Source organism: Schistocerca nitens, chromosome 1 (genome assembly GCF_023898315.1).
Source record: "Schistocerca nitens isolate TAMUIC-IGC-003100 chromosome 1, iqSchNite1.1, whole genome shotgun sequence".
Classification (NCBI taxonomy): Eukaryota; Metazoa; Arthropoda; class Insecta; order Orthoptera; family Acrididae; genus Schistocerca; species Schistocerca nitens.
Window position 1 is genome coordinate 948541692 of NC_064614.1, and position 26224 is coordinate 948567915.

A 26224-nucleotide genomic window follows, 5' to 3' on the forward strand; every position below is an offset into this window, starting at 1 on the left:
TCAGAATTCATGTTGGTCGGCATGGGGTCCCATTCTTCAAAAACTGTTGTTCTAGGTACACATCTATATAGTGCTTGGTCAACTAGTCTTCTAAACTTCATATAAAATTGTGACATGCTCATGGGTAAGAGCTAAATGTTTCAAGTTCCTCTTTGAAATGTATCATGGCTGCCCTTTACTTACAAGGGAACCTACCCATCACACCCCCCTCAGATTTAGTTATAAGTTGGCACAGTGGATAGGCCTTGAAAAACTGAACACAGATCAATCGAGAAAACAAGAAGAAGTTGTGTGGAACTATGAAAAAAATAAGCAATATATACAAACTGAGTATTACATGTGCGGTATAAGCAACATCAAGAAGCGTATAGGCTCGAGAGCGTCGTGGTTAGCGTGGGCACCTCCGGAACCTGAGGTCCTTGGTTCAAGACTTCTCTCGAGCGAATATTGTAATTATTTATTTTCAGACAATTATCAAAGATCAGGCACTCACACATAATCAACTTCGCTCTCCAAAATTCCAGGACATGTTCAGATTTGCTTGGACATATGCAGGATTTGACGGTCTACGCAGGGAAAAATTTGAAAACGTTAAAAACATATGTTTTGACAGAGCACAGGGAAAAGTGTGTGACTGTGAAACGGTTGCATTCATTTGTTGCAGTTTATGTGACAAACTCTTATGTTTTCATTAGTTTTTTGGGAGTGATTATCACATCCACAAGAAAACCTAAATCGGGCAAGGTAGAAGAATCTTTTTACCCATTCACCAAGTGTACAAGTTTGGTGGAACGACAACATATTCCTGTCATGCCGTCACCAGTGTCGTATAGAATATATCAGAAGTGTTTTCCTGTGGAGGAATCGGTTGACCTGACCCTGCGATCAAATGTTTTCGGTTCCCATTGGAGAGGCACGTCCTTTCGTCTACTAATCGCACGGTTTTGCTGTGCGGTCGGAAAACACAGACACTGAACTTATTACAGTGAACAAAGACGTCAATGAACGAACGGACAGATCATAACTTTGCGAAAATAAAGAAAGAAAAATTTTTCATACAAGGGAAGACTTGCACCAAGGACCTCTCGTTCCACCGCTGCTCACGCTAACCACGGGACCACGGCGTGCCTGAGCTCAAATTATCCTTGATGTTGCTTATCTTGCGCATGGACTACTCAGTTTGTATATTTTGCTTATTTTTTTCATAGTTCCACACAACTTCTTCCTGTTTTCTTGATTGATCTGTGTTCAGTTTTTCAACGCCTATCCACTGTGCCAACTTGTAACTAAATCTGAGGGGGGTGCGATGGGGAGGTTCCCTTGTTAGTCTAGTGAACATGTAAATCTTTCTACTTGTTTTAGCTGTCTTTTGTAATCATTGTAGCTACAAGCACTTCATGGTCACTGATAACAGTTTTGACAAGAGCATGAGGTCAGGTCTAATTGTTGACATGAGACCTAATATCAAATGAACTTTGAAATAGGATTAGAGCAAGCAGTATTTCTTGACAGCAGAAGTTCAAGGTAAACTTAAGCACATGCACCAGTTTACCATCAGAAGATTATTGTGATTGTAAAACTAGTAACCAGATTTATTTTCACCATGAATAGACTTCAAGACTACCTTTTATAGATAATTTTCAGAGAATGCCTTTAACATCAATTCGCAGGACATCTTGTCACAACAATGACTTACAACTATATTTAACACAACTAACTGTTGTTCAATTGAAGTCTCCTCCAATGATAACAACATGAGTGGGGAACATATGTACTACTGAGTTCAGATTTTCTCTGAATTTTCAGTCACATGTGGGAGCATATCTGGTGGTATATGTTTATGCTAACCTTCCATAAGTTTAGCCAATCCACCTGCATCTACACACATACTCCACAAGCCTCCATGGGCTGCATGTTGGAGGGTACACCCTGTACCATTGTTAATCATTCCCTTTCCTGTTCCACTTGCAAATGAAGCATAGGAAAAATGATTGCCTATATGCTTCTGTATGAGCACCTGATTCCACTTAACTTCGCATCCTATTGGTGGTAGTAGGATTGTTCTGTAGTCTGTGCAAATGTCAGTTCTCTGGACTTTCTCAATAGTGTTTCATGAAAAGAAAATGATCTTCCTTCCATGGATTCCCATTTGAGTTCTTGGAACATTTTCATAATACTCACTTGGTAATCAAATTCAACTTGCACATGATCCCAAACATTCCAGTAGTATTGACAAATTGTTTGCACATGTGTTCTGTATGCGGCCACCTTTATAGTTGAGCTCGCATACAGTTTCAATTTTTGTCTCAGTGGGTTTGAGATTTTTGCCTACTAGGCCATATACAATACCCCCATTTCCCATTGGCCTTTTCTTTCTAAATAGACTTATATTTACCTCAGAACCTTTGCCTTTCGCGGGCAAGTGCTCTGTTTGGAAGGTAGGAGACGAGGTACTGGCAGAAGTAAAGCTGTGAGGACGGGGCATGAGTCATGCTTGGGTAACTCAGTTGGCAGAGCACTTGCCCGCGAAAGGCAAAGGTCCCGAGTTCGAGTCTCGGTCCGGCACACAGTTTTAACCTGCCAGGAAGTTTCAAATCAGCGCACACTCCGCTGCAGAGTGAAAATCTCATTCTGGAAACATCCCCCAGGCTGTGGCTAAGCCATGTTTCCACAATATCCTTTCTTTCAGGAGTGCTAGTTCTGCAAGGTTCGCAGGAGAGCTTCTGTAAAGTTTGGAAGGTAGGAGACGAGGTTCTGGCAGGAGTAAAGCTGTGAGGACGGGGCGTGAGTCGTGCTTTGGTAGCTCAGATGGCAGAGCACTTGACCGCGAAAGGCAAAGGTCCCGAGTTCGAGTCTCGGTCCGGCACACAGTTTTAATCTGCCAGGAAGTTTGAAATCAGCGCACACTCCGCTGCAGAGTGAAAATCTCATTCAGTTTTTATTTACCTAGTATTGTTCAAGCTGCACTGCTTTTCAGGAGTTATTTAAACTACAACACCTTGTTTCAAATGCTTTGGCAGTTAATCTCTAGCATTTTAATAGTTTTATCTGCAGCGGGGGTTTGTGGGAAAAGGGGTCGGGTGGAGGATAGCGTGGTATTTCTTTTGATCTTATACTAATACAGTGAGGGCTCCTACAACCTTCTTATCTGGACTGGATGGGAGTTGCCTAATCAAATGAAGTCTTGTGTGCATCCCACGCACAATCAGCGACCTGTTACCCATTTCATAATGGTACACCCCTTACTTTGAACTCATGTTTTGGTTACACTGCATGACGACCACTGATGTGTTGTACCTTGCTAGTATAGCGGAAAGGCCTACTTTTATTTGGTGTACGAATGTCACATTTTAGTTGAAAACAGGCGACACGTGCAGCAATATTTAAGAGAAAGTATGCTATTTTGTGCATTATTTCGCAAGTGTCAACAATGTGGAGTCACAGAAGCCAGACCACAATTAGGAGAGAAATTCTTTTTTTATTTGCAGGCAGATTTCCATTAATTTCTGATTATTCATTTCATTGCTATAATGTCTAATGAAAGATGCTGCAATTGAGTTACCACTGCAGCTATTGCAGCAGAGACAGCATAGCATGGGAGTAAAGTCTGAACTTTTGTTGGTTACATCACATGTCATTACTAATGAATACTCTCTGTGTGTGTCATTAAAAGTTTGTAAAGGAACTGCGTTAGCAGCTGCAATCCATGCAAGGCTATCATGGAACATAATTGTTGCACCAGTGCGTTGCAATTACTATAATATGTGAAAAGTGTCTATTCACCAGCAATGAATGGCAACTTTGTACCAGCATTCCAATACAGCACTGCAGCATACAGTTGACGTTTCGAGTAGAGGAAAATAAAACATGAAATTGTAAGTGTGAATTGCAGTATGCCTGCTTTAGTAAATTACTCATATCACAAGGCACTAGATGAAAGCTTCACATTATTGCTTTCTATCCATTCAATAATAGAATCCTTCCTCTATTTCACATGTGGATTTCATGGTACTTGATTTATCGTTGTGTGTTATGGAGCCTGATCTATAATAATTACAGATCTGTTTGGTAATTTCTTCAAGAATGTTCCTAAACCACTTGTTGTCGTGTCAGCTATTTATCCCAGAATGATAATCTGCATCTTCTTTTTGGCCAATAAATTATAAGCCAGCATTTTACACAAACCCATCTTCATTCCCAATGTGACACATTATAATCCCAGACCTAGATGGTGTTTGAATTCCTCCTTTCCAGCCATTCCAGTCTTTAACAACAGTTTACGTTAAAAATACAGTTTCACTTGTGATTTTGAATGATTATAATATGTAACTCTCATTTACAGTCAATATTCTTAAAAATTATCTGTTATTTTTATGTAATTAAAGCTTAAAAATCATTAAATATCAAGATTTCATCATGTGACTGAAAAAATTAAGCTCTGATGATGTCACAGACTAGGAGTAAGACAAAGCTATGTGTGTGTTACAGGAGTGTTAGCCAAAGTTACTAGGTTTTTATGTACTTTTTCTACATATAGTTTAGCTATTCAGTGATGGTCCGCTGCTCGTGGTCTCACGGTAGCTTCTCACTTCCCGAGCACGGGGTGCTGGGTTCAATTCCCGGTGGGGTCAGGGATTTTCACCTGCCCCAAGATGACTGGGCGTTGATGTGTCATCTTCATCATCATCATTCATCCCCATTACGGTCAGAGGAAGGCAATGGAAAACCACCTCCATTAGGACCATGCCTAGCATTGTTCCCCTACGCTCCATCAAGAAGCATGGGACTTCATTTCCATTTCAATTCAGTGATGAAAAACGAATTTACAACTTTTAAGTAACAATAGAGAGGAATATTGTGAATGCTGATAGAGGAAACCTTACAAAAGTTGATGTGTTTATGCTCCGCTCAATTAGAGCAGCAATATGTGCAAGGATGGACTTTCTTTTCCCTGTTCCCTGCAACATCATTATACTCACTCAAAACTAGGCAAATGTAAAACTTTAGGAAATATGCCCATACCTTAGACGTAGATTGTTGACTATCAGTCATGAATTATGACAAAGAACAATAAAATTATTCTTGACAAATTTTAGTGCTCATTTCCGCTTTATAAGACACTCAACAGATGTGCTACCTGCAGCATGCACTATGTGGCGCAACATATAGTACAATGGACTGCAAACAAGAAAAATACAGGTGTGAATCCAGAAAGGGTCACCTATTTTTAAAAGTTTTACTTGAAATACGAAAATAGTGTTACCAAAAAATTGTAGCAGTTGTTTCAATGGTGAGCTTCACATTAATCTTTGTTTGACAAATTGACAACTGAGGACAAATGCATTTACTTTGCTCAAAAACAATTACCTCATTTGGAAAGCACTGCTATTAGTGAAGATATCAACATGCTCCCACAGTACAATGTGGTGAAGGATGATGAAGTTTTGTATGCGGAGAGATACAAAGCACATACAACACACAAAATAAGGGCTGTGCTGTTTGTGAGTGTAAGCTAACATCAGACTTAACTTCATCTTATGTAAGCTGATGAAACTTCAAAAACTTAAACAATAAGGATCCTAATTGCATAATAGAAAGATTTTAAAAGAACACACGGTTTCTAATAAAAGGAAATAGTGTGTGGTCACATTAACTAGAAAAATCTTTTTGAACGTTACACATGAGGACAGCTATTGAAAATGTAAGCACATGCAAATGCCAAGAAAAAACAATATACTACATTTCTAACCTGTGTGGTGAAGTTTTGTAATTGTGATTTGGTTTTCATATAAAAGGACTGTCAATTTGATTTACAAAATGTTAAACTATTTCTGATGGCTGGATTCGAACCAGCAACCTATGGATATCATCTTCACATATTCGATAGTCCATCACTCTTACCAATCGAGCTACCAAATGATGCACAATGAAGTGAGTATAATAAGTTTTACTAAGAATTTGATGTCATTGTATTTTTTAATTAACCAAGGGAACTTGGGCATCGATGTGGTGGCATTTTGCTGGAGCAGTGCAGCCACTTTTTACACACCTTCTCATTCTTTGGGAAACACTAAATCAACTTTTCAAGAGTTTTTATGGATGTACTTGTATAGTGTGGCAATACACACAATTTGTAATCAGTTTCCTGAAATGTAAATTCCACAACAAGACATCACTGTGAACAAGTTTTATGATAATAGGAGCAGCGAGTTAGCAGTAATGTCACAGGCATCATATGAATCGAATGGAGCATTTTAATGGGCTTTAAAATTACTTGAATTTGATTTCCATTTTTATAAAAGAATACAGAATTTCAAGAGGGGAAATAACCATGTTATGAGCATAAAATGATATAATTAACCATTAAGGTGATTCCCAGAAAACAGTCAAATGCTCTATTTCTCCTTGACAACTGTATACATTTTCTGATGCATAAGGCATTTTTTACTGTATACATTTTCTGATGCATAAGGCATTTTTTGTTCTTGCCATCCAAACTTTCTTGAATGATTTGCACTACACCAACTGTCATCAAGGTAATAAACAGCCCATTCAGTGTTTCACAAGTCTCTTACTTTATGCAAGAACTCATCTCTTTTTCCTGGTACTCAGTTATTTTCCCTCAACTCAGCTTGTATCTGAAGCCCATTTCTGAATAGCATGTCAAATAGTTGTTCCAATCATTCCAGAGAAGTCTTACATTTCAGTCTTCAACTTTTTCAATATGCCCACTACGGATAGAAACTGCTTTTCCAAACAGGAGTTGAGATCTATTTACGAAATTTCAGTCACCAACTTTCTCTTCCGAATGCGAAAATATTTTGTTGAGCCCAACCTACATAGGTAGGAATGATCATCAAAATAAAATGAGAGAAATCAGAGCACGAACAGAAAGATTTAGGTGTTCGTTTTTCCTGCGCGCTGTTCGGGAGTGGAATGGTAGAGAGATAGTATGATTGTGGTTCGATGAACCCTCTGCCAAGCACTTAAATGTGAATTGCAAAGTAGTCATGTAGATGTAGATGTAGAAGTTTCTCTATATTCTCTTGAAATTCCCTTCAGTGTACTTTCACTAATACTGAAACATTCAGATGTTCTCATTACTAGCTTTGATACTGAACTGCTCATGACTTTTCTTTTCTGGCCTCAAAGTAAGCAAGTGCACTGATCGCCAGGGACTTTTCACAACCCCATAAATGATGCATTGTTTGAAAAATGTACAAGGCAACAAAGCATGACTGTTTCCTACATGACGGGAAGCCCCAATGTAAACACTGTAACAATGAACAATGAAATGAAAGTACCGTTCAGAGGTTCGACAATGTATCTGAGTACATGGTGAATAACAACATAAAAACCAATAAATTAAACATGTGATATTAGTGTTTTATACAGATTTATGTCCATAAAAAACAACACCTTTGAATGACAACAACAGAGTTAGCTTTACACCTTTTGTGTTGTTTGTACGTCTAACTATTAGGCAAATTGTGGCGTCCGCCATTGTTATGTCAAAACAACTAATTACAGTCTGACTTTTGTGACTCGTTAGACTTGACATCCAACAAAAAATGTTCAGTGAAGCATATTTTCTTTTAAATATTACCAAACATTGCCTCTTTTCAAATGAAATATAATATTTGAATACCAAATAAAAGAAGACACTTCTACAATGCTGGCAAGGTGCAACACATCAGCATTTTTCATGGGATGTAACCAAAATATGAGCTTAAAGTTGTAATAGCCTCAGATGTTTAGTGCATCTCTGACCCATTCAGGAGGACCCTATGGTTCTCAGCCCTATCATGCAAGTCTAGGAAGTCACAGCATGGGGCTGACACATTACAGAAACTTGAAAGTCTCTGGTACATGCCTTCCACTTAACTCAGGGCCAGAGGGACAGTGTCAATCCTGGGAATAACGCTGCAGACTGAAACTGTTTTGAAATTCTGTGAAACACACTGGTCTTCTCAGCCTTCTCCGCCAATCGCTGGAATGATTCACATTTAAACTCTGAGCCAAGGTGATGGGAAAATTTCATTCCAATATGCACACCACTTTTCATACTAACAAGAACTATATTTTATACTAGTGCTACTATTACTATGAGAGAAAATAATTTGTTGAGCAGCATAGACAAAATAATGAACTGTGTAACATTGGCAATACTGGGCAAAATGTATGACCAAATGTTTACACGTGAGATATTTTTTAATTATAAAGGTTTATGATATGCTCGTAATATCTGCATGATTCAATAACATTACTAACAAAGGTTAGTGTATGTGTGTCAAAACAGGTACCTAACATTTGTAACAAACATCAAACTTGTGGGTTCTTAACAGCTATGAGCAATTAACTTTTAACTCACTTAACTTTTAACTCACCTACAAACTGATGGACGTCTGTGGTCTGACCATAGTCTACAACAATTGCTGCTGTTACTAATTCGTCAATCAGCAGTTTGGAAAATCCCTCATGTAGAAGAGCTTCCTTAAGTGACACATGCAGAGCCTCTGCAAGTTCTAAATCTGTTCCTGCCATTAAATCATTCACACTTGGAAATGCAAATCCTGATTTTTGTAGTCCATAGATCCTGAAAGAACAAACAGAGAATAGCTCACTAATTAATGAATTACACACACACATTACATAAATAATACTTTTATTTGGATAGAGGAATAAAGAACTTACTGGCTAAAAATGCCTCATGTACTAGATACACACCACTGTAGTAAGACATATGATGAGTTATGGGGCTACAGTACAGTGGAATAAAGTAAAACAGAAGGCAGCTGTTAAGGAGCTTGGCAAGGTGAAGAGATTGGCCCACTTATAGATGTAACAGGTAGAAATAGCAACAGACGCATTGCTGGGATGGAGACCATGCTGTTTGAGTTACAATGGAGGCAGCAGAATGGGCATGGAGTTACAAACTCGAAATAATTGGAAACCTTTAGAAAATCCAGAATTCCACACCAATACTGTGAATGGTGCAGTAAAGATAGGAATTGTCAGTGAAAATGCCAGCTGATTGTACAACTACTTCCAGCTGCTTCAATAAACCTTTCAAGGTAATAATTGGAAGTAAGGAGCAGTGGAAGAACAAACCTAAATACCTTCCACGAGACAGAGTCTACTTTAGTGATGGACGGAAAACAGATGAAAGTGCAACCTATTTAGGGAAGCTGCTCATGGTATTCCAGGTGGAAATATTTGCTATCAGAGTGCAAGTAGAGGAAAATCTGCGTAGTTCCTACAAGATCACGGCATCTACATTCATTCAAACAGCTCTGAATCTCTGTACGTAGATCAAAGATTATTGGAGACTGCCATTAAGCACATGTGAGGCTAGGGAATAAGCAACAGTGTAAACCTGCTGTGGGTCCCTTGTCACTCAGGAAACAGTGGCAATGAACAACCTGACAGGCTGGGCAGGATAGGTGCAACAACTCCATTAGATCACTAAGAAGACAATAAGAAGAAAACTAAGTAGCTGGATTAGGAAGCACCATGCAGAATATTGGACTAAGATCCAAAATAGAAACGTGGGAAGCTAACAATACCAAAGTCACGTTTCAAGAGAAGTTCGTCATCCTGGACTAGAACAGGAGACAGATTAAACTAATGGGAGGGCCATTGAGTGGCCATGGAAAGTTAAGGAAATACCTGCAGGAAGAAGTCCCTATGTGCAGACACCGCAGTGAGGAGGTCAAAACTGCATCATGTTTAATCATCCAATGAAAGGTTACTAATAAAGAACTGGTAAAAGACCTGCTACTCTTAAAAGGTACCAGCTTTACTAGAATTACAGGGAGAAAAATCACACAATAAACTCAGTTTTGGTGTGGGCAACAGTGCACTAATATCACAGTTGTTTTGTCTCCTTTGTAAGCCAGTAAAAAGTACAGTACACAGCAACTGATTCATCAAGGATCAAATTGATTCAACAGTCCTCATAAAAGTTTTGTGTGAAGATTGTGGCACTCTTAAGAGTGATATGACATGCCTGGGTGATTGTGTGAATGCAGAGCTTCACAAGATGCTCAACAGAATGGTTTGGGGCATCACAAGTGGATATGATCAGTACATCACCCCCATGCAGTCGCACCCCAAATGGCATAGTCTGTACCTGAATGTGTCTGGCAAAAGACTGTTACTTGCATGACTAATTTCCAGACACATTCGGTACAGCCAGATCACTGTCTGCCCAAACCCTGCAATTTACAACATTTTCACGGTGCGTTTTTTAAGATGAATGTTTTTAAAAGATAGAGTTGCTGAATAACTATAGACACAGTTGCTATAAAGAGTTAACAGTCATAATAATAAGGACTTGTCCATTAAAATATAAGAAGTGGATATAATAGAGGGAAACATTCCACGTGGGAAAAATATATCTAAAAACAAAGAAGATGTGACTTACCAAACGAAAGCGCTGGCAGGTTGATAGACACATAAACAAACACAAACATACACACAAAATTCAAGCTTTCGCAACCAATGGTTGCTTCATCAGGAAAGAGGGAAGGAGAGGAAAGACGAAAGGATGTGGGTTTTAAGGGAGAGGGTAAGGAGTCATTCCAATCCCGGGAGCGGAAAGACTTACCTTAGGGGGAAAAAAGGAAAGGTATACACTCGCATACACACACATATCCATCCGCACATACACAGTGTGCCAATTTTTTCGTACAAACTTTGGTTTCAAAAACTTTTAACCGGTGTTCTCCCAGTTTAAACTCCTTGTTTCTGCTTCTTAGGTTAGGGCTGATCTGTGGGTTGCTTTACATAGCTTCATTTTAGTTTGCCTAGCCACATCAGAACCTAGAAGTTTCTGTAAGGAGTAGTAAACACAGTTAGCATTTTGCAGTCTCATTTTCAATTCTACTTTCTCTGATTTTGTTCATCAATCATTGCATGCAGAAATTTGAACAGGTCAGTGGGTCCGAATTTATGTTTTCTGATTATCAGACATGATTGGTTGTTTTGTTCAACTCCACATCTGGTACCTAGAAGTAATTTTTATTTGTTTGAAATTTCACAATACACGTTTTTTTCCAGATTAAGGATAAACCATTGTAAACCATTTGTTGGTATGTACCATTATTCCCCAGGCTTAATCTGATAACAGATCTTTTATTAATACCATCTGCGTATTCTAACACCTTTATTTCTTTGGATGATCCCAGTGGGCAGTTTCTCACAACCCTCTCCAAAGCTACATTAAGAAGAAGAGGGGCAGAGACTCTTCCTGTCTTGGTCCAAACCTTTTGCTCACATTTTATTTCATTTAGCAACAACCTGCATATGTTATGATCCACACATTTTACAAAGATTTACAAGTTTAATCAGAAATCCAAATTTCATCATCACATTCCAAAGGCTTCACCTGTAGATCAAGTCAAAGGCGTTCACAAAATTCATGAACAAGTAAACATCATTTTTGTTTACATTTCTATACTTCACATTTGGGTTTAGTAACGAGTAAGAAAATAGGAATGCATGAAAGCTACTATGAGCAACATAGTAAGCACACTATCATAACCAAGATAGACATGATGCCCACACCTACTACAGTAGTACACATTTATATGCCAACTATCTCTACAGCTAATGAACAATTTTATGATGATATAAAAGAAATTATTCAGATAGTAGGTTTAATTGTGATGGGGAACTGGAATTTGATAGTAGGAAAAAGAAGAAAAGGAAAAATAGCAGGTGAATATGGATTCAGGAAAATGAATGAAAGAGGAAACCGCCTGGTAGAATTTTGCACAGAGCATAATTTAATCATGACTAACACTTGGTTTAAGAATCATTAAAGAAGGTTGTATATGTGGAAGAGACCTGGAGAGACCAGAACATTTCAGACTGATTATATAATGGTAAAACAGAGATTTAGGAACCAGATTTTAAATTGTAAGAAACTTCTAGGGGCAAATGTGGACTCTGGCTACAATTTATTGGTTGTGGACTGTAGATTAAAATTGAAGAAATTAAAAAAAGGTACAAAATTAAGGAGGTGGGACATGGGTAAGTTGAGAGAACCAGAGGTTGCTGAGAACTTCAGAGTGAGCATTAGGCAATGGTTGAGTAGAAAAGGGGAAAGGAATACAGTGGAAGACGAATGGGTACCTTTAAAAGATCAAATAGCGAAGGCAGCACAGGATAAAATGGGTAAAAACACGAGGCCTAGTATAAATCCTTCGATAACACGAGAGATATTGGATTTAATGGGTGAAACGAAAAAAATAAAATGCAGAAAATGAAGCAGGCAAAATGGGAATACAAATGTTTAGAAAATCAGATTGCTAGGAAATGCAAAATGGCTAGAGGACAAATGTATAGTGATGGGGCAACTGACTGTTTTCAACAACACACTGGCCAGCTGATTGCTTTTTGTTTCTTCAGTTGTTTTTTTCAGGCAGATGAAACAAACGAATGAAACTAGTCTCTGCAGCCATGTCAGCTATATGGATGTTTTCATTCACTCACCATGTTTAAGTGGTTTCACTCAATGCAAGACAACCGACTGAAACAAGTCTCCATCGGCTGTGGCTGTTATATGAATGTTTTCACTCACTCATCTAGTATGAGTGATTTCATTCAAAATCTGTCAACTGTGGCCATTACATGAATGTTTTCACTCACACACCTGGTTTGAGTGATTTCATTCAATGCGAGACAAATGACTGAGACAAGTATCTGTCAGTTACATCAGTTATGTGAGTATTGGAGTTAAATCACTCAGTCCCAGAGGCTGAGTGATTTAACTCCAATACTTTTTCACGATTTTCCATGGGTGTGATGGCCAATGGGGGCGGGTGGGTGGCGCCGCTGGCATAGCCTCCTACTGCTGCTGCCAGGGATATGGGTGCAGCCAGCACAAGAAGGTAGTGTGGTGGCTGGCACAAGCAGCACTACTAGGATCTGTGCTGGCGGCGATGCCAGCTGCTACCCTGGCCCTGGCAGCAGCAGGATGCTGATGTCGAGCGTGCAGGACACTTAGCTACAGTTAAAAAGACTAGCTGGTTTCACTTGAAAAGAAAGAATAAATAACTCAGCCAGTATGCAGGATTGTCGACTGTTTTGATTCATTTGCTGCCACAGATTGGTTTCACTCAAAAGAAATGAATGTGTAATAATCCAACAGATACACAGAGCTACAACCAACTGATTTGCTTGTTTCCATTTGGTTGCTCCCTAAGACTGGTTTCATTCAAAAGAATAAATGAATAATTTAAATGATACATAAAGTTACAACCAAATGAGTTGATTGTTTTCCAACAACTGTGTGAACTGACTGTTCATCTGATTGTTGCCAACAATACAAATGTAAGGATTTAGAAGCATATTTCACTAGGGGAATGATAAATAGCACCTACAGGAAATTACAGAGGCCCTTGGGGAAAAGAGAAGCAGCTGTATGAATATAAAGAGCTCAGAGGAAAACCACTTCTAAGTACAGAAGCGCCAGCTGAAAGGTGGAAGGAGTATACAGGGTGTTACAAAAATGTACGGCCAAACTTTCAGGAAACATTCCTCACACACAAAGAAAGAAAATATGTTATGTGGACATGTGTCCGGAAACGCTTACTTTCCATGTGAGAGCTCATTTTATTACTTCTCTTCAAATCACATTAATCATGGAATGGAAACACACAGCAACAGAACATACCAGCATGACTTCAAACACTTTGTTACAGGAAATGTTCAAAATGTCCTCCGTTAGCAAGGATACATGCATCCACTCCCCATCGCATGGAATCCCTGATGCGCTGATGCAGCCCTGGAGAATGGCGTATTGTATCACAGCCGTCCACAATACGAGCACGAAGAGTCTCTACATTTGGTACCGGGGTTGCGTAGACAAGAGCTTTCAAATGCCCCCATAAATGAAAGTCAAGAGGGTTTGAGGTCAGGAGAGCGTGGAGGCCATGGAATTGGTACGCCTCTACCAACCCATCGGTCACCGAATCAGTTGTTGAGAAGCGTACGAACACTTCTTCCAATTTGTGTGCATGATGTATGACAAGGTGAAATACTATCTGACTTCAAGAAGAATCTAATTATTCCACTTCCAAAGAAAGAAGTTGCTGACAGGTACGACACTTACCGAACTATCAGTTTAATAATTGACAATGTTTGTAACATGGCGGCCAATGTGAAAGTTCGACATGTTTCTCTGAGGAGAAGAGTTAATTCTGGTGTTAAAAAGACGGCAGGTGCAAATTTTAAAGGTGAAATCAGGAAGTTAAACGAAAGTGTGTCAAGCTTACAAATTATAATCAGCACTCTCCAAGTGGATATATCAAATTTTCAGCTTGGAAAAATTGAGTGGAATACTTGACAAGTTCCATAATGCATTGCGCCTGCTAGCAAAAAGTGGACTAAAGTCACTTACAGAAACAGCAAGCAAGAACTGCAAAGTTGTATAAATGGTAAAAGTACCGATGACACAATGCACGAAAACCCTTTTGAAGAGCTTTTAACTGTAGATTGTGATATTTCAAGAAGCTGCATCAAACCACATGCAGAGAAAAAGGACATCATAAAGAATGACAGTCATTTTCAACCACAGGGGGGGGGGGGGGGGGGGGACAACAACTCAACCGCCAGTGTAGTCGTCGACGGTGAATCAAAATCAAGTGTTCCCCAAGATGGATTATAGACTGATACAGACAAAAAAGACAAAACAAACAGTGACACCATGCAACATCCAAGTACCGGCAGGTCTAAAAACAGTTATCATCAACCAGCAAAAGCTTGTACAATACACCTATTTGCAGATAGTCAAGGGTGGAACATAGCAGCCAAATTTCAGTCTAGAAGCAGTCAAAAAATAACTAGCATAGTGAAACCAGGAGCAAAATTTCAGGTAGTGACTTCCATGAACCATGACATGAAAACGCAACAACAAATAACGACTTTTTCGTGTTCTTAGTGGGAACAAATGACGTAGCAAAAAACAAAATGAAAGGATTAGTAATCTCACTTAAAAGAAGGTTACATGAGCTGAGAAGCTCAAACATGATAGGTGTTCTCTGTTCCACATTGAGATGACTTGGCAATGTGGTTGTGTGTAAATAAAGAAGTGTAAAGTGCAAATAAACGAATCCTAAATATATGCACAAGATTAGAAAATGCTACATTTGTGGACATAAGCTGCGTAGGAAGAAGATTCCACACATCCTATGGCTTACATCTCACTAGACTAGGGAAGGACTCAGTTATAAAATGGATCCAAGAAGTACAGAACAGCAAATTGAATGTACTGTGTTGTGCTACAGAGGCCATCCCTCTCAAGGACAAAAATAACAAATACTTTGGAGGGTCAGTAAAACGATACATTGGCAGGACAAGAGCAATATTTTTTTATGACAATAAAACCCTCCACCAGCACACCACCAGATGTAAATGTAAGTGTTTTATATGTGCCTCAAACAGAAGTCATTCCACATGAGAATAATTTATTACTTTTGTATTATAATGTACAGGGTTTAGGAAACAAAGCAGATGCTTTTGAATCATTTATCACAGGACTATCTCCATATGTAGTAATAGTTACAGAACACTAGAAAACAGTGGACAACATTCAATATTGCAAATTAGAAGGCCACAATCTAGCTACGTTCTACTGCAGAACATGCAATAAAGGTGTTGGTGTTCCCATCTACTCACGAAAATGTAAGTTCATAGCCATCATGGATAAAAAGTGCTACGGGGGAACAATTTCTGCGTTGACAAAGATTTCGAAATTGCAATTCTTAAAATCGCATTTTGGACTGTTCCTTTCTATGTCATAGGTGTGTATAGATCGCCCTGTGGAAACTTTGGTGCTTTTCTGAAATCACTTGATGGAGTTTTAAGTAAATTAATGCCAGGCTGCAGAAGTGTAAATCTTGTCATACAGGGTGATCTGAACATCAATGCCATTAAAAAAAGTGAATTTCCAGAAAAATCAACCCTCAAAATCAAAACCTTCACAATTAGATTTTAAAACTAAAGATCTGAGAGAAAAAATGGAAAACATGTATAGCTTACACAAACTGACTAAACAGAGTTACATAAAGAACTCTACAAGCAGTACAAACATAAGTACCTCAAAGAAGTCAGGAGATTAAAATCGGAAAGAATCAGCCAATAGATACGAGGTTCAGATAACATTTCAAAGACTTGCAGGTCAATTGTAAATAAAGTCAGAAACAATGAAACAGAAACTAAAATTAATAATGTACAATTAACTGTGAGTAATGAATATATCTCTGATCCTCTTCTAGTCAGCAATATTTTTAATAATTACTTCATAGATTCTATCAAAAATGATGTCTCTATGAAACAGGATATACAGAACACTTGAGTCCTGTAACAAACAGAACTGCAGTACACTACTCGCAGTAAGCATGTGTGACATCCTGCAACTTATTGATAACCTGAGAAACAAAAAATCAGCAGGATTAGATGAAATTTCTCCATGCCTATTGAAGAAAAACAACCATGAACTAATGAAACCATAAGTTCATCTAATAAACTGTGCTCTCTTGGACGGTGTATTCCCTGACAAGTTAAAACTGTCTGTAGTGAAACCAATACACAAAAAGGGGGAAATAAAGCATGTTCAGAACTACAAACCCATTGCCCTAATCTCAACTTTCAGCAAACTGATAGAGAAAATAATATTTAAGAAATGTTGGAACATTACAACAATGCTGACATATTAAGTGATTTCCAGCATGGTTTCAGAAGAGGTCGAAGTACCACGTCACCAGCAATACAATTTGTCCATCATGTACCTAAAAAAATAAATGAAAAATCCCAAGAAACAGAAGTATTCCTGGACCTCTCAAGGACTTTTGATAGAGTACATCATCACATACTCTTATCAAAAATTGTGAAGAGTGGTGTCACTGGAAAGCTCATGCAATTGCTAGAAACATATTTAAAGGATAGACAATGGTGCATGGATATTATGTACTCTAATGGAGAAATACTGGAGAGGAGAAGGTCAAGTATAAGAAATATAAATTTTGGTGTTCCTCAGGGCTCCATTTATGGTCCAGTCCTATTCATATGCTACGTAAATGATTTCCCAATTTCGCTTGACAATAAGCAATTGATCACTATGTATGCAGACGATACAACTGGTGTCTGCTATGCAGATAATGAGCCCAGCCTAGTTGAAGAGATACGTAACTTTACTGAAAAGGCAAGAACTCACTTTGAAATATAGAACATAAAAGTAAACATATAAAAAAATAATATTATTCATTTTAAACCAAGTGGTCCAAACAGACAAAATACTGTGATTGATGAAATTCTGCCAGAAACCTGTACAGATTGTAAATTCTTGGGTTTATGCATAGATGACCGACTTTCATGGATTAAGAAGATTATCACCATATCTTAATTCTGAAACCCTAAGGAGTGTGTATTGTGGGTTATTGTATGCTTTCTTGTCCTATGGAATAGTATTGTGTGAAGGGGAAATGCCAAACTAATATGAAAAGGATTTTTATACTGAAGAATCGAGCCTTGAGGACAACATCAAAAGAAAACCAGTAATTCACGCAAACCCCTAGTCATTAGACACAATATTCTCACAGTTTATGCCATGTATATACTAAAAACTATAATGCTAGTGAAAGAAGACACTAACATCACAAAAAGAAACATGGATATTGACAGCTATGAAACAAGGCATAGAAAAGATTTTCAAATGATTAACAGAAGATTAACAGCAGAAAGCCCCTATGTCAAAGGAGCTGCTTTTAACAACTTGTTACCAAATGAAGTTACGATATTGACAGTGGATACTTTTAAAACGCGAGTCAAGCAGTGGCTTATCCAAAAATGCCCTTATAACTTGAATTTATCATGAATTCCAATGTAATAAGAAATAACGTAAACTAAAAAAATTGTAATTGTAAAAACTTTCTACACAGTTGAAAATTCACATGCATGTAAAATTACATGTTACGAGCAATAAACTGAATTGAATCGAATAAATCATGGTTGCAGAATACTAACATGAATTCTTTGTAGAAGAATGGAAAAACTAATAGAAGCCAACCTCGGAGATAAGTTTGAATTCTGGAGAAATGTAGCAACATGCAAGGCAATACTGACCCTATGACTTATCTTAGAAGGTAGGTTAAAGAAAGGCAAACCTATGTTTATAGCATTTGTAGACTTAGAGAAAGCTTTTGACAATGTTGATTGCAATACCCTCTTTGAAATTATGAAGGTAGCAGCATACAACACGGGGAGCAAATTGCTATTTACAACTTGTACAGCAATCAGACGACAGTCATAAGAGTTGAAGGGCATGAAAGGGAAGCTGTGGTTGAGAAGAGAGTGGGAAAGGGTTATAGCCTATCCCCAATGTTATTGAGTCTGTACACTGAGCAAGCAGTAAAGCAAACCAAAGAAAAATTTAGATTAGGAATTAAAGCTCAGGGAGAAGAAATAAGAACTTTGGGGTTTGCCAATGACTTTGTAATTTTGTCAGAGACAGAAAACAACTTTGAAGAGCACTTGAATGGAACAGACAGAATCTTGAAAGGAAGATATAAGATGAAACACTAACATAAGATGAACTAAACCATGTGGCACTGAGGGAATTAAATTAGGAACTGCGACACTTAAAGTAACAGATACGTTTTGCTATTTGGGCTAAAAAAAAACTTATAATGGCTCAAGTAGAGAGGATATAAAATGTAAGCTGGTAACAGCAAGAAAAGAATTTGTGAAGAAGAGAAATTTGTTGACATTGAATATAGATTTGATTGTTAGGAAATCTTTTCTGAAAGTACTTATATGGAGTGCAGCCATATATGGAGGTGAAAAATAGATAAGAAACAGTTTAGACAAAAAGAGAATAGAAGCTTTCAAAATGTGGTGCTACAGAAGAATGTTGAAGATTAGTTGGATAGATCATGTAACTAATGAAGAGGTACTGAATAGAAATGGGGAGACAAGAAATGTGCAGCACAACTTGACCAAAAGAAGGGATGGATTGATAGGACACATTCTGAGACATCAATGGATCACCAATTTAGCACTGGGGGCAAGTGTGTGGTCTAAAAACTATAGAGGGAGACAATGAAATGAATATAGTAAGTAGATTCAAAAGGACATAAGTTGCAGTAGTTACATGGAGAGGAAGAGGCTTGCACAGGATAGAGTAGCATGGAGAGCTGCATCAAACCAGTCTTCGGACTGAGGACCACAACCACGACGATGACAACGACTCGACTTGGTGCCAACCTGCCGTCTGCACCTGCTGTCACTGGAATCCTGCCGTGGCAGGGGGAGGGGGGGGGGGCAGCGGGTCATGTCCTGTGCATGGTAATCTTCACCTGCCTCCATGGATGGTAGATGTGAGAGGGGCCTGAGTTGCCTGCTGAGGCCGTTCCACAGTGGAATGCTGTTGCAGCTGGACTAGGAGAGCATTGCTGATATCAATGCTGCAGCCTCCTGTCAAGCCGCCAGATGTTGCTTAGCCCAACATCAGCAATGTAGGGTGCCTATGTAAGCATATCTTCACCAGGCCAGAAGCCTACCATCTGTTAGCCGGCGCTGGCCATGGTCACTGAAGTGGGGCACATCTACCTCACATTGTTAATGATGTGATGTGTATTTGAGGTTGAATAAAACATTTCTCTTGACCACAAGTGTGTCATTGGACCCACTAGTCTGTCACTCCAGCACTCACATTTCCAAGTGCTGACCGTACACTACAGAGTGGGATCTTCGAGCCTGTCAGCACACCATTTGGTGACAGCACAGGGAGCAGACAATGCCAACAACTATCATCCATAAATGAAGAAGTTGACTGTACTGCTGCAGGGATGCAGGTGGAGTGGGTGCAGTCTTCCTCCCTCGCCCCCCCCCTACCCCACCCCACCCCTGTGCCCCCCCCCTCCCCCAATACCACCCTTTCATTGAGAGTGTCATGGTAAGTCAGTGGATTTTATGAACGCAGGCCATATTTTGAGGAGGTGTAAGATAAGTGTTAGTTTTCATCTGGTTAATATGGTCAATATGAGTGTCACAGGCAAGAGGCATGGGTCACTGTCTAGCAGTATATAAGTGTTAACCATGAGTAGCAGCAGTTCAGGATATGAAGCTCAGTTCAGTCATCATTTCACTTCAATGTGTAGTACTAATTACAAGCAGCCACTCAGGTGACAGTAGTTAAGTTATACTTAGAAGTGACATGACAGAGTTACGGTTAAGTGCTCTCATAATCTGATTTTGTTTTGTGGAGAGCAAGGAATATGGCTCAGTATTTAATGAAGTAACATGTAGTGTTGGGATCGTGGCATGTTTAGTTGAATCTTTTCTTTTATGTTTTGCATAACTGATAAGAGGTAATCATCTCATGGTCAGTACCACAGGGAGCAGGGTTTTCAGTACCACAGAGTGCTACCAAATAGGAGGTACTGAGAATTTTAAAGAGACAAATCAGATAAGGTGCGATCTGACAATGCAAAGCAGTCTAAGATATAAGAAGCGCCTGATGCCGAAGAGAAGGAAATAGCTTATCACAAATCTCCAGAAAATGGAGAGAAGTTGCACAGAGTGTACAATAACTAGCTGATTAAAAACGGCAAGCAGCTGACGTATGCAGTGAGCTTTTTACAGCACAGTGACGACTGATGTACATGACAAGTATGAAGTGGGTGAAGGGTACAATGTGAGCATGAAAGTAAACATTCTAACTGAATATCATGCCAAAGTTAACCTTCGGTAACAGAAAGCCGTTGCCAGTGTAGAGCTGTCTCAAAGATTGTCTGTTGTACAAGATTAACCAGTTAAACCATGGACAAATACACTAAGGCATGATTTGCATGATATAGTGCCACCAGGCATCAGGAAGTTGTTTCGGATGAGCAGAAGTACCAGAAAACCAAGCATTTCAAGGGAAATTTAGTCTGTAATAAGTACTGCAGGGGAGGAGTAAGTGGGACAACTAGTCAATGTATTTTGAATGGTAGTGCTGTTTATGGTTTTCTTATGATGATACTGTTGGGGGTACATTTGCTGGGAAGCCACAGGGTGAATTTGTTGCAAGGACAAAGTTTTGAAAGGTGTTCCTAAACAAACCATTAAAAACCACCAGATAGACAAATGGAGTGCCAAGTGTAAGAGTTTAATAGAGCCAACCTGTGTACTGTCAAAGGTGACATGTTAAGGATAATTTATTAAGAAAGAAATAGTGTCATTTTCACTGAAGAAATCTTCATCAGCAGTATACACCAGGAAATCCTACATTCACATAAGTGACATTTTTAGTTTTTAAGTCTGGAATGTTTGTACATGGGCATGGCAAGAGACCTACCATTGAAATATGTTTTGTAGTATTTGAGATAATGAACACAGCAGGGGGCTCTTGAGAGATTAAGCAGTATAGGGAGACACTCCAAGGTAACAACAGCTATAGTAAGCTTATGAGAAATAATGTAGTATTGATATCAGTGAAAAATGAGTTTGTTAGCAGATAAGGAATTTGGGAAACAGCTATGTAATGTATTGATGTAAGTGTATACGCTTTAAAATTGTTACTGTAGTATAATATTGAGAGTGTGTAATTTTTTATAATACATCAAGGGTGGAAGCAGTCCTCAACAAGTACCGAAGGGCAGGGTCTTCCCTTTGGAGAGAGGAATTGTAGTGTTGCTATCCAGTGTGTAGTGAAATTTGTTAGGAGAGGGCTGCTGATGTCAAGGTTACAGCCTACTGACAAGCCACAAGCCATTGCTCGACCTGATGTCAGCAACACAGGGTGTTGATGCATGCATCTCTTCTCCATAGCAGGAGCCAGCCACCTGCGAGCCAATACCAGCCAGTGTCACCAGTGTGTGACGTGTCTGCCTCTCATTGCTAATGATATGATACATATTTGAAGTTAAACAAAATATTTCTCTTTGCCACCTGTGTGTAACTGGACACAGCAGCCTACCACTCCACCACACCCCCTATCGAGTGCACTGCACTCTGCATGGAAATAAACAACAAAAATTACTCTGTTGGCATTTTCTGTGAATTTGCAAAGGCCTTTGATTGTGTAGATCATAAAATTCTGCTATGGAAATTAAAATTTTATGGTATTAAAGTGCTTCCTCCTATGGATGGAGCCATATCTTAGCAATAGAAAAAAAGTGTGTCACATTGGCAAATAATATGATAGGAATAAGATTAAATTAAGAGTGGGGGAAACATTAACTATGGCATGCTGAAAGGTTGAGTGCTTGGACTGCTGCTGTTCTTGCTCTAGATAAATGATTTATTGGGGAAATCTGAGGTCTCTTCAGATACTGTAATGTTTGCTGATGATAAGTATATTGATAAAAGGCTCAAGCACTTCCATTTCACACAAAGCCAGGAGAATTACGGAATATGCTTACTACTTGTTCATAATCAGCAAAAAAAAAAAAAAAAAAAAAAAAAAACACCCTAATACTGTGCAGTTCCAAACAAATAAAAATGACTTCCAGGTACTAGTAGTAGAGATCAGTGTGTTTTGTGTTTATACTCGATAAGGCTTCAAATGTCATGTTCCTGGGGATCCAGATGGATAACAAATTGAGGTGGCACCAGCAAGTGAACAAGTTAATAAAAAAGCTCAGTTTTTGTCTACTGGGCACTTAGAAATGTCTCTCACTATGTCAAACTGGAGGACGAATTGTTAACATACTTTCACTCAGTTCTATCCTTGGCACAATCTTCTAGGGCACTGCAGCTAAGGTGGAAAGTGTTCCTTCTACAGAAGTGGCCAATAAGAATATTTTGTAAACTTGATAACCAAACATGTTGGCACAAGCTTTCTCAGGGATCTAGGAATTCTTGCATGTACACATCAATACAAATATTGCCTAATGATATTTGTGGTTAAAAACAAGAGTGAATTGAAGATGAATTCACAACCACAAAAGCAAAAGTGGAAATAATTTCCATGTAGACTTTATGTCCCTCTCTAGGGTTCAGAATGGAGTTTTATATTCTGGGGCAAAAGTCTATAACACACTACCAGTGCATGTTATGCAGGAAACTGAATATCCCCAAATGTTTAAAAATAAAGTAAAATAATACTTCATTATCAAACAATGGAAATTTCAAGTAGGAATATCAACAATATAGGAAAGACAGATTGTTACTTAGGCCCTACCATAAATAAGACACATCAAGTTGCAGACAGACACAATTAAAAGACACTCACATATAGCTTCCAGCCACATCCTTTGTCAGTAAAAGAGTTAAACACACACACACACACACACACACACACACACACACACACACACACACACACACAAACAAACAAACAAGCAAGCACACCTCATGCACACACGACCACCAACTCCAGTATCTTTGGCTGGAATGCAACATAATGTGGGATGCAAACAGCAATCTGGATGGGGTGGGTGGGGGTGGGGGGTTGTGGGGGGGGGGTGGAAGGGATAGTCATGTATGGGTGGGGAGAGAGACAAATGCTGTGTGGTGGAGTATGCAGGGGCTAGACTGCGAACTGGTGTAGCATCAGGAGGTTGTGGGGCAGGGATGTGAGGAGAAAAGAAGAGGAGTGGGGAAAGAGCACTGCAAATAAACAGGGTAGGAGAAGAGAATGAGGAGGAGATGATAGAACAGAGGGGGTAGAAACTGTTGGGTGGAGGGTGTTTGGACAGTATGTTACCGTAGGTTGAGGCCGGAATAATTAAGGGAGCAGAGAATGTGCTGTAAGGATAACTCCCATCTGTGCAGTTCAGAAAGGCTGGTGGTGGAGGGAAGGAACCAGATGACTATGATAATGAAGCAGCAATTACATCAAGTGTGTTATGCACAGCTGCATGTTGTGCCACAAGGTTGTCTACTTTGCTCTTGGCCACAGTTTGGCAGTGGCCATTCTTGCTGGTGGACAGCTAGTTGGTATTCATACCAATATAAAAAGCTGTGAATTATTATAACGGAGTTGGTAAATGACACGGCTACGTTCACAGGTGGCCCAGCCCTGATGGGTTAGGATAAACCTGGGACAGGACTGAGATAGGAAGTGCTGGGTGGGTGGATCGGGCAGGTTTGGACCTGGGTCTTCCACAGGGATATGATCCTTGTGGCAAGGGGTTCGGAATGGGAATGGCATAGGGATGGAATGGGCTGTTGTGGAGATTGGGTGGGCAATGGGACACCACTTTAGGATGAGTGACTTCATTAGTCAGTACTCCTTCAACTTATCAGATTACATGGATCCAAGAATGCGAATTCCGCATTACTCTAATATTTGTATTAGAAAGATCCTAATTTTCCCATTAGTGATCCATGTAAGATTAAATAAATGCTTTGTTTGAAATATTAGATGCTACAGTTGCTGATCAAGTGTTTAAGGAGACAAACAGCATAGGTCATCAGTCTCCTATTCACCTCCTAGACAGAAACAATGTGTCCAATCTGTCTGAGTATAGAGTAAATTCTGTGAGCAAGTGCAAGAAAGCATTCCAAATATTTGCAAAGCATACATCTGAGTGATATTCACATAGTGGGATGTGGGAAACTGCCTAAAAACCACATTCAGGCTGGCTGGTACACCAACCCATCATTGTTAATCTACCGGCTGGATTTGTCAGTGGCCAGAGTACATTACCATTCTGGAAGCAGTCGTGTTAAAACACGCAGCTATCCAGGCAGGTGAAATGGTAGGTAATAACAGGAGATGAGTAGTACTGGAGGAGGAGCAGTGGTTTTGCCAAAAGTAGATGTTTTTCTCCTTAATGGAAAAATATGTAAAATAAGGGAGAGGCAATGACTTAGCTGTAGAGGATTAGTGTGCACACAGAAATGACAAATTTTGAGCTCTTTCTTTTTTTCTTTCTAGTGAAGTTTTTCTCCTTGCATACTTACATAAAGCAGTCTAGACAAAATAATCAATTTGATGAGATTAGCACTAGTCATAATTTGATGTTACTGTACTATGCAGAAGTAACTATCAGTGGTTGCAACTGCCTGTTAACATGTGACTCAGATGGTTTCACATGCAAAGAGCTCTACTTCATTATGACATTTATGGAAAAGATGCGTGCAGAATGAATGAATGAATGATTCCAGGGTCATTTTACAATGATATAGAATTTGTCAGCTTAATAAAGGAAAGAAACATAAGACAAACACACAGACATGCGAATAAATACACATGTATTTAATGAAGAGAGGACAACAGTCAGCTGTGGCTTTGCTAAAGGAATCATCATTACACTTGCCCCAGCTGATTTAGGAAAACCACAGAAAATCTAAATCAGTTTAGGAAAACCACAGAAAACCTATATCACATCACAAAAGGATCCCTAGGGCTTTTATGGCACATGGGAAAAATATAGTGGAATCTTTAATGTTCCATTCATAATCCTCATATAGTGGAATCTTTAATGTTCCATTCATAATCCTCATGATTATTCAATATTCATCACTGATGAATGCCTTTAACTGTTACACACACACACACACACACACACACACACACACTGCATTCGCAATGACACAATTTAAAATAATATTCTCAAGAAAACTTTACCTTTCAAATTTTCCAAGCATGTCACTTACATAGTCTTGTAAAGTGATTACATTGATACCATACCGCCACAATATTTTAAGTGTGTTAATGAAGTTCCAAGTGTTTGCTTCACGAAAAAGAAATTTGTTACCATCATAGAGACCAAAAGTTGATTCATGTGTTTTTCTTCGTCCCAAACCTATAAAACATACCACAAGTTATTCAGCAGATAAAGTGCTCTGTGCACACTTTTTATAGTTGTACTTCAGATAAAGCTTTCTGCCATATGTGTTCTAGTTATTTTACAACTTACAAAGACACATAACATCATCGTTCCAGACTTAAAAGTACAAAAATTATAATAATAAAAAAATGCAGTGTCAAAATTTATTACCACTATCAGAAATATTTTACTGCAGCAGCTTCCTTTATATCAAAAGGAGATCAAACTGTAACTGCCATCTAGTACAGAGGTTTCATGGCAAATACATCTGTATTAATAAGTAGGTAAATATTTGTATAGTCATTTTATATTTTTATGGTTTTATGCATAGAAAGGTTGAAAATGAGGAGCAGAACTAGGAGGAGACAGCTTAATTGCATCTCAGAGAGGATTAAAAGAAACAACCAAAGATGATCCCAATATCCAGTCTAGAAGCTCCTGGATGCAGCTCTCAG

At 38.8% G+C, this 26224-nt stretch overlaps 1 protein-coding gene across 1 annotated transcript in view; it reads right to left on the minus strand.

Annotated features, from left to right (window-relative positions):
- LOC126194478 (prenylcysteine oxidase 1-like) overlaps positions 1–26224 on the minus strand; it is a 73229-nt gene that overhangs the window by 15569 nt on the left and 31436 nt on the right. The window contains exons 3-4 of the mRNA XM_049932769.1: positions 25568–25745; positions 8388–8596 (exon numbers count right to left, since the gene is read on the minus strand). Of these exons, the coding sequence (XP_049788726.1) occupies positions 8388–8596; positions 25568–25745 (387 nt within the window). The remainder of the gene's footprint in view (positions 1–8387; positions 8597–25567; positions 25746–26224) is intronic.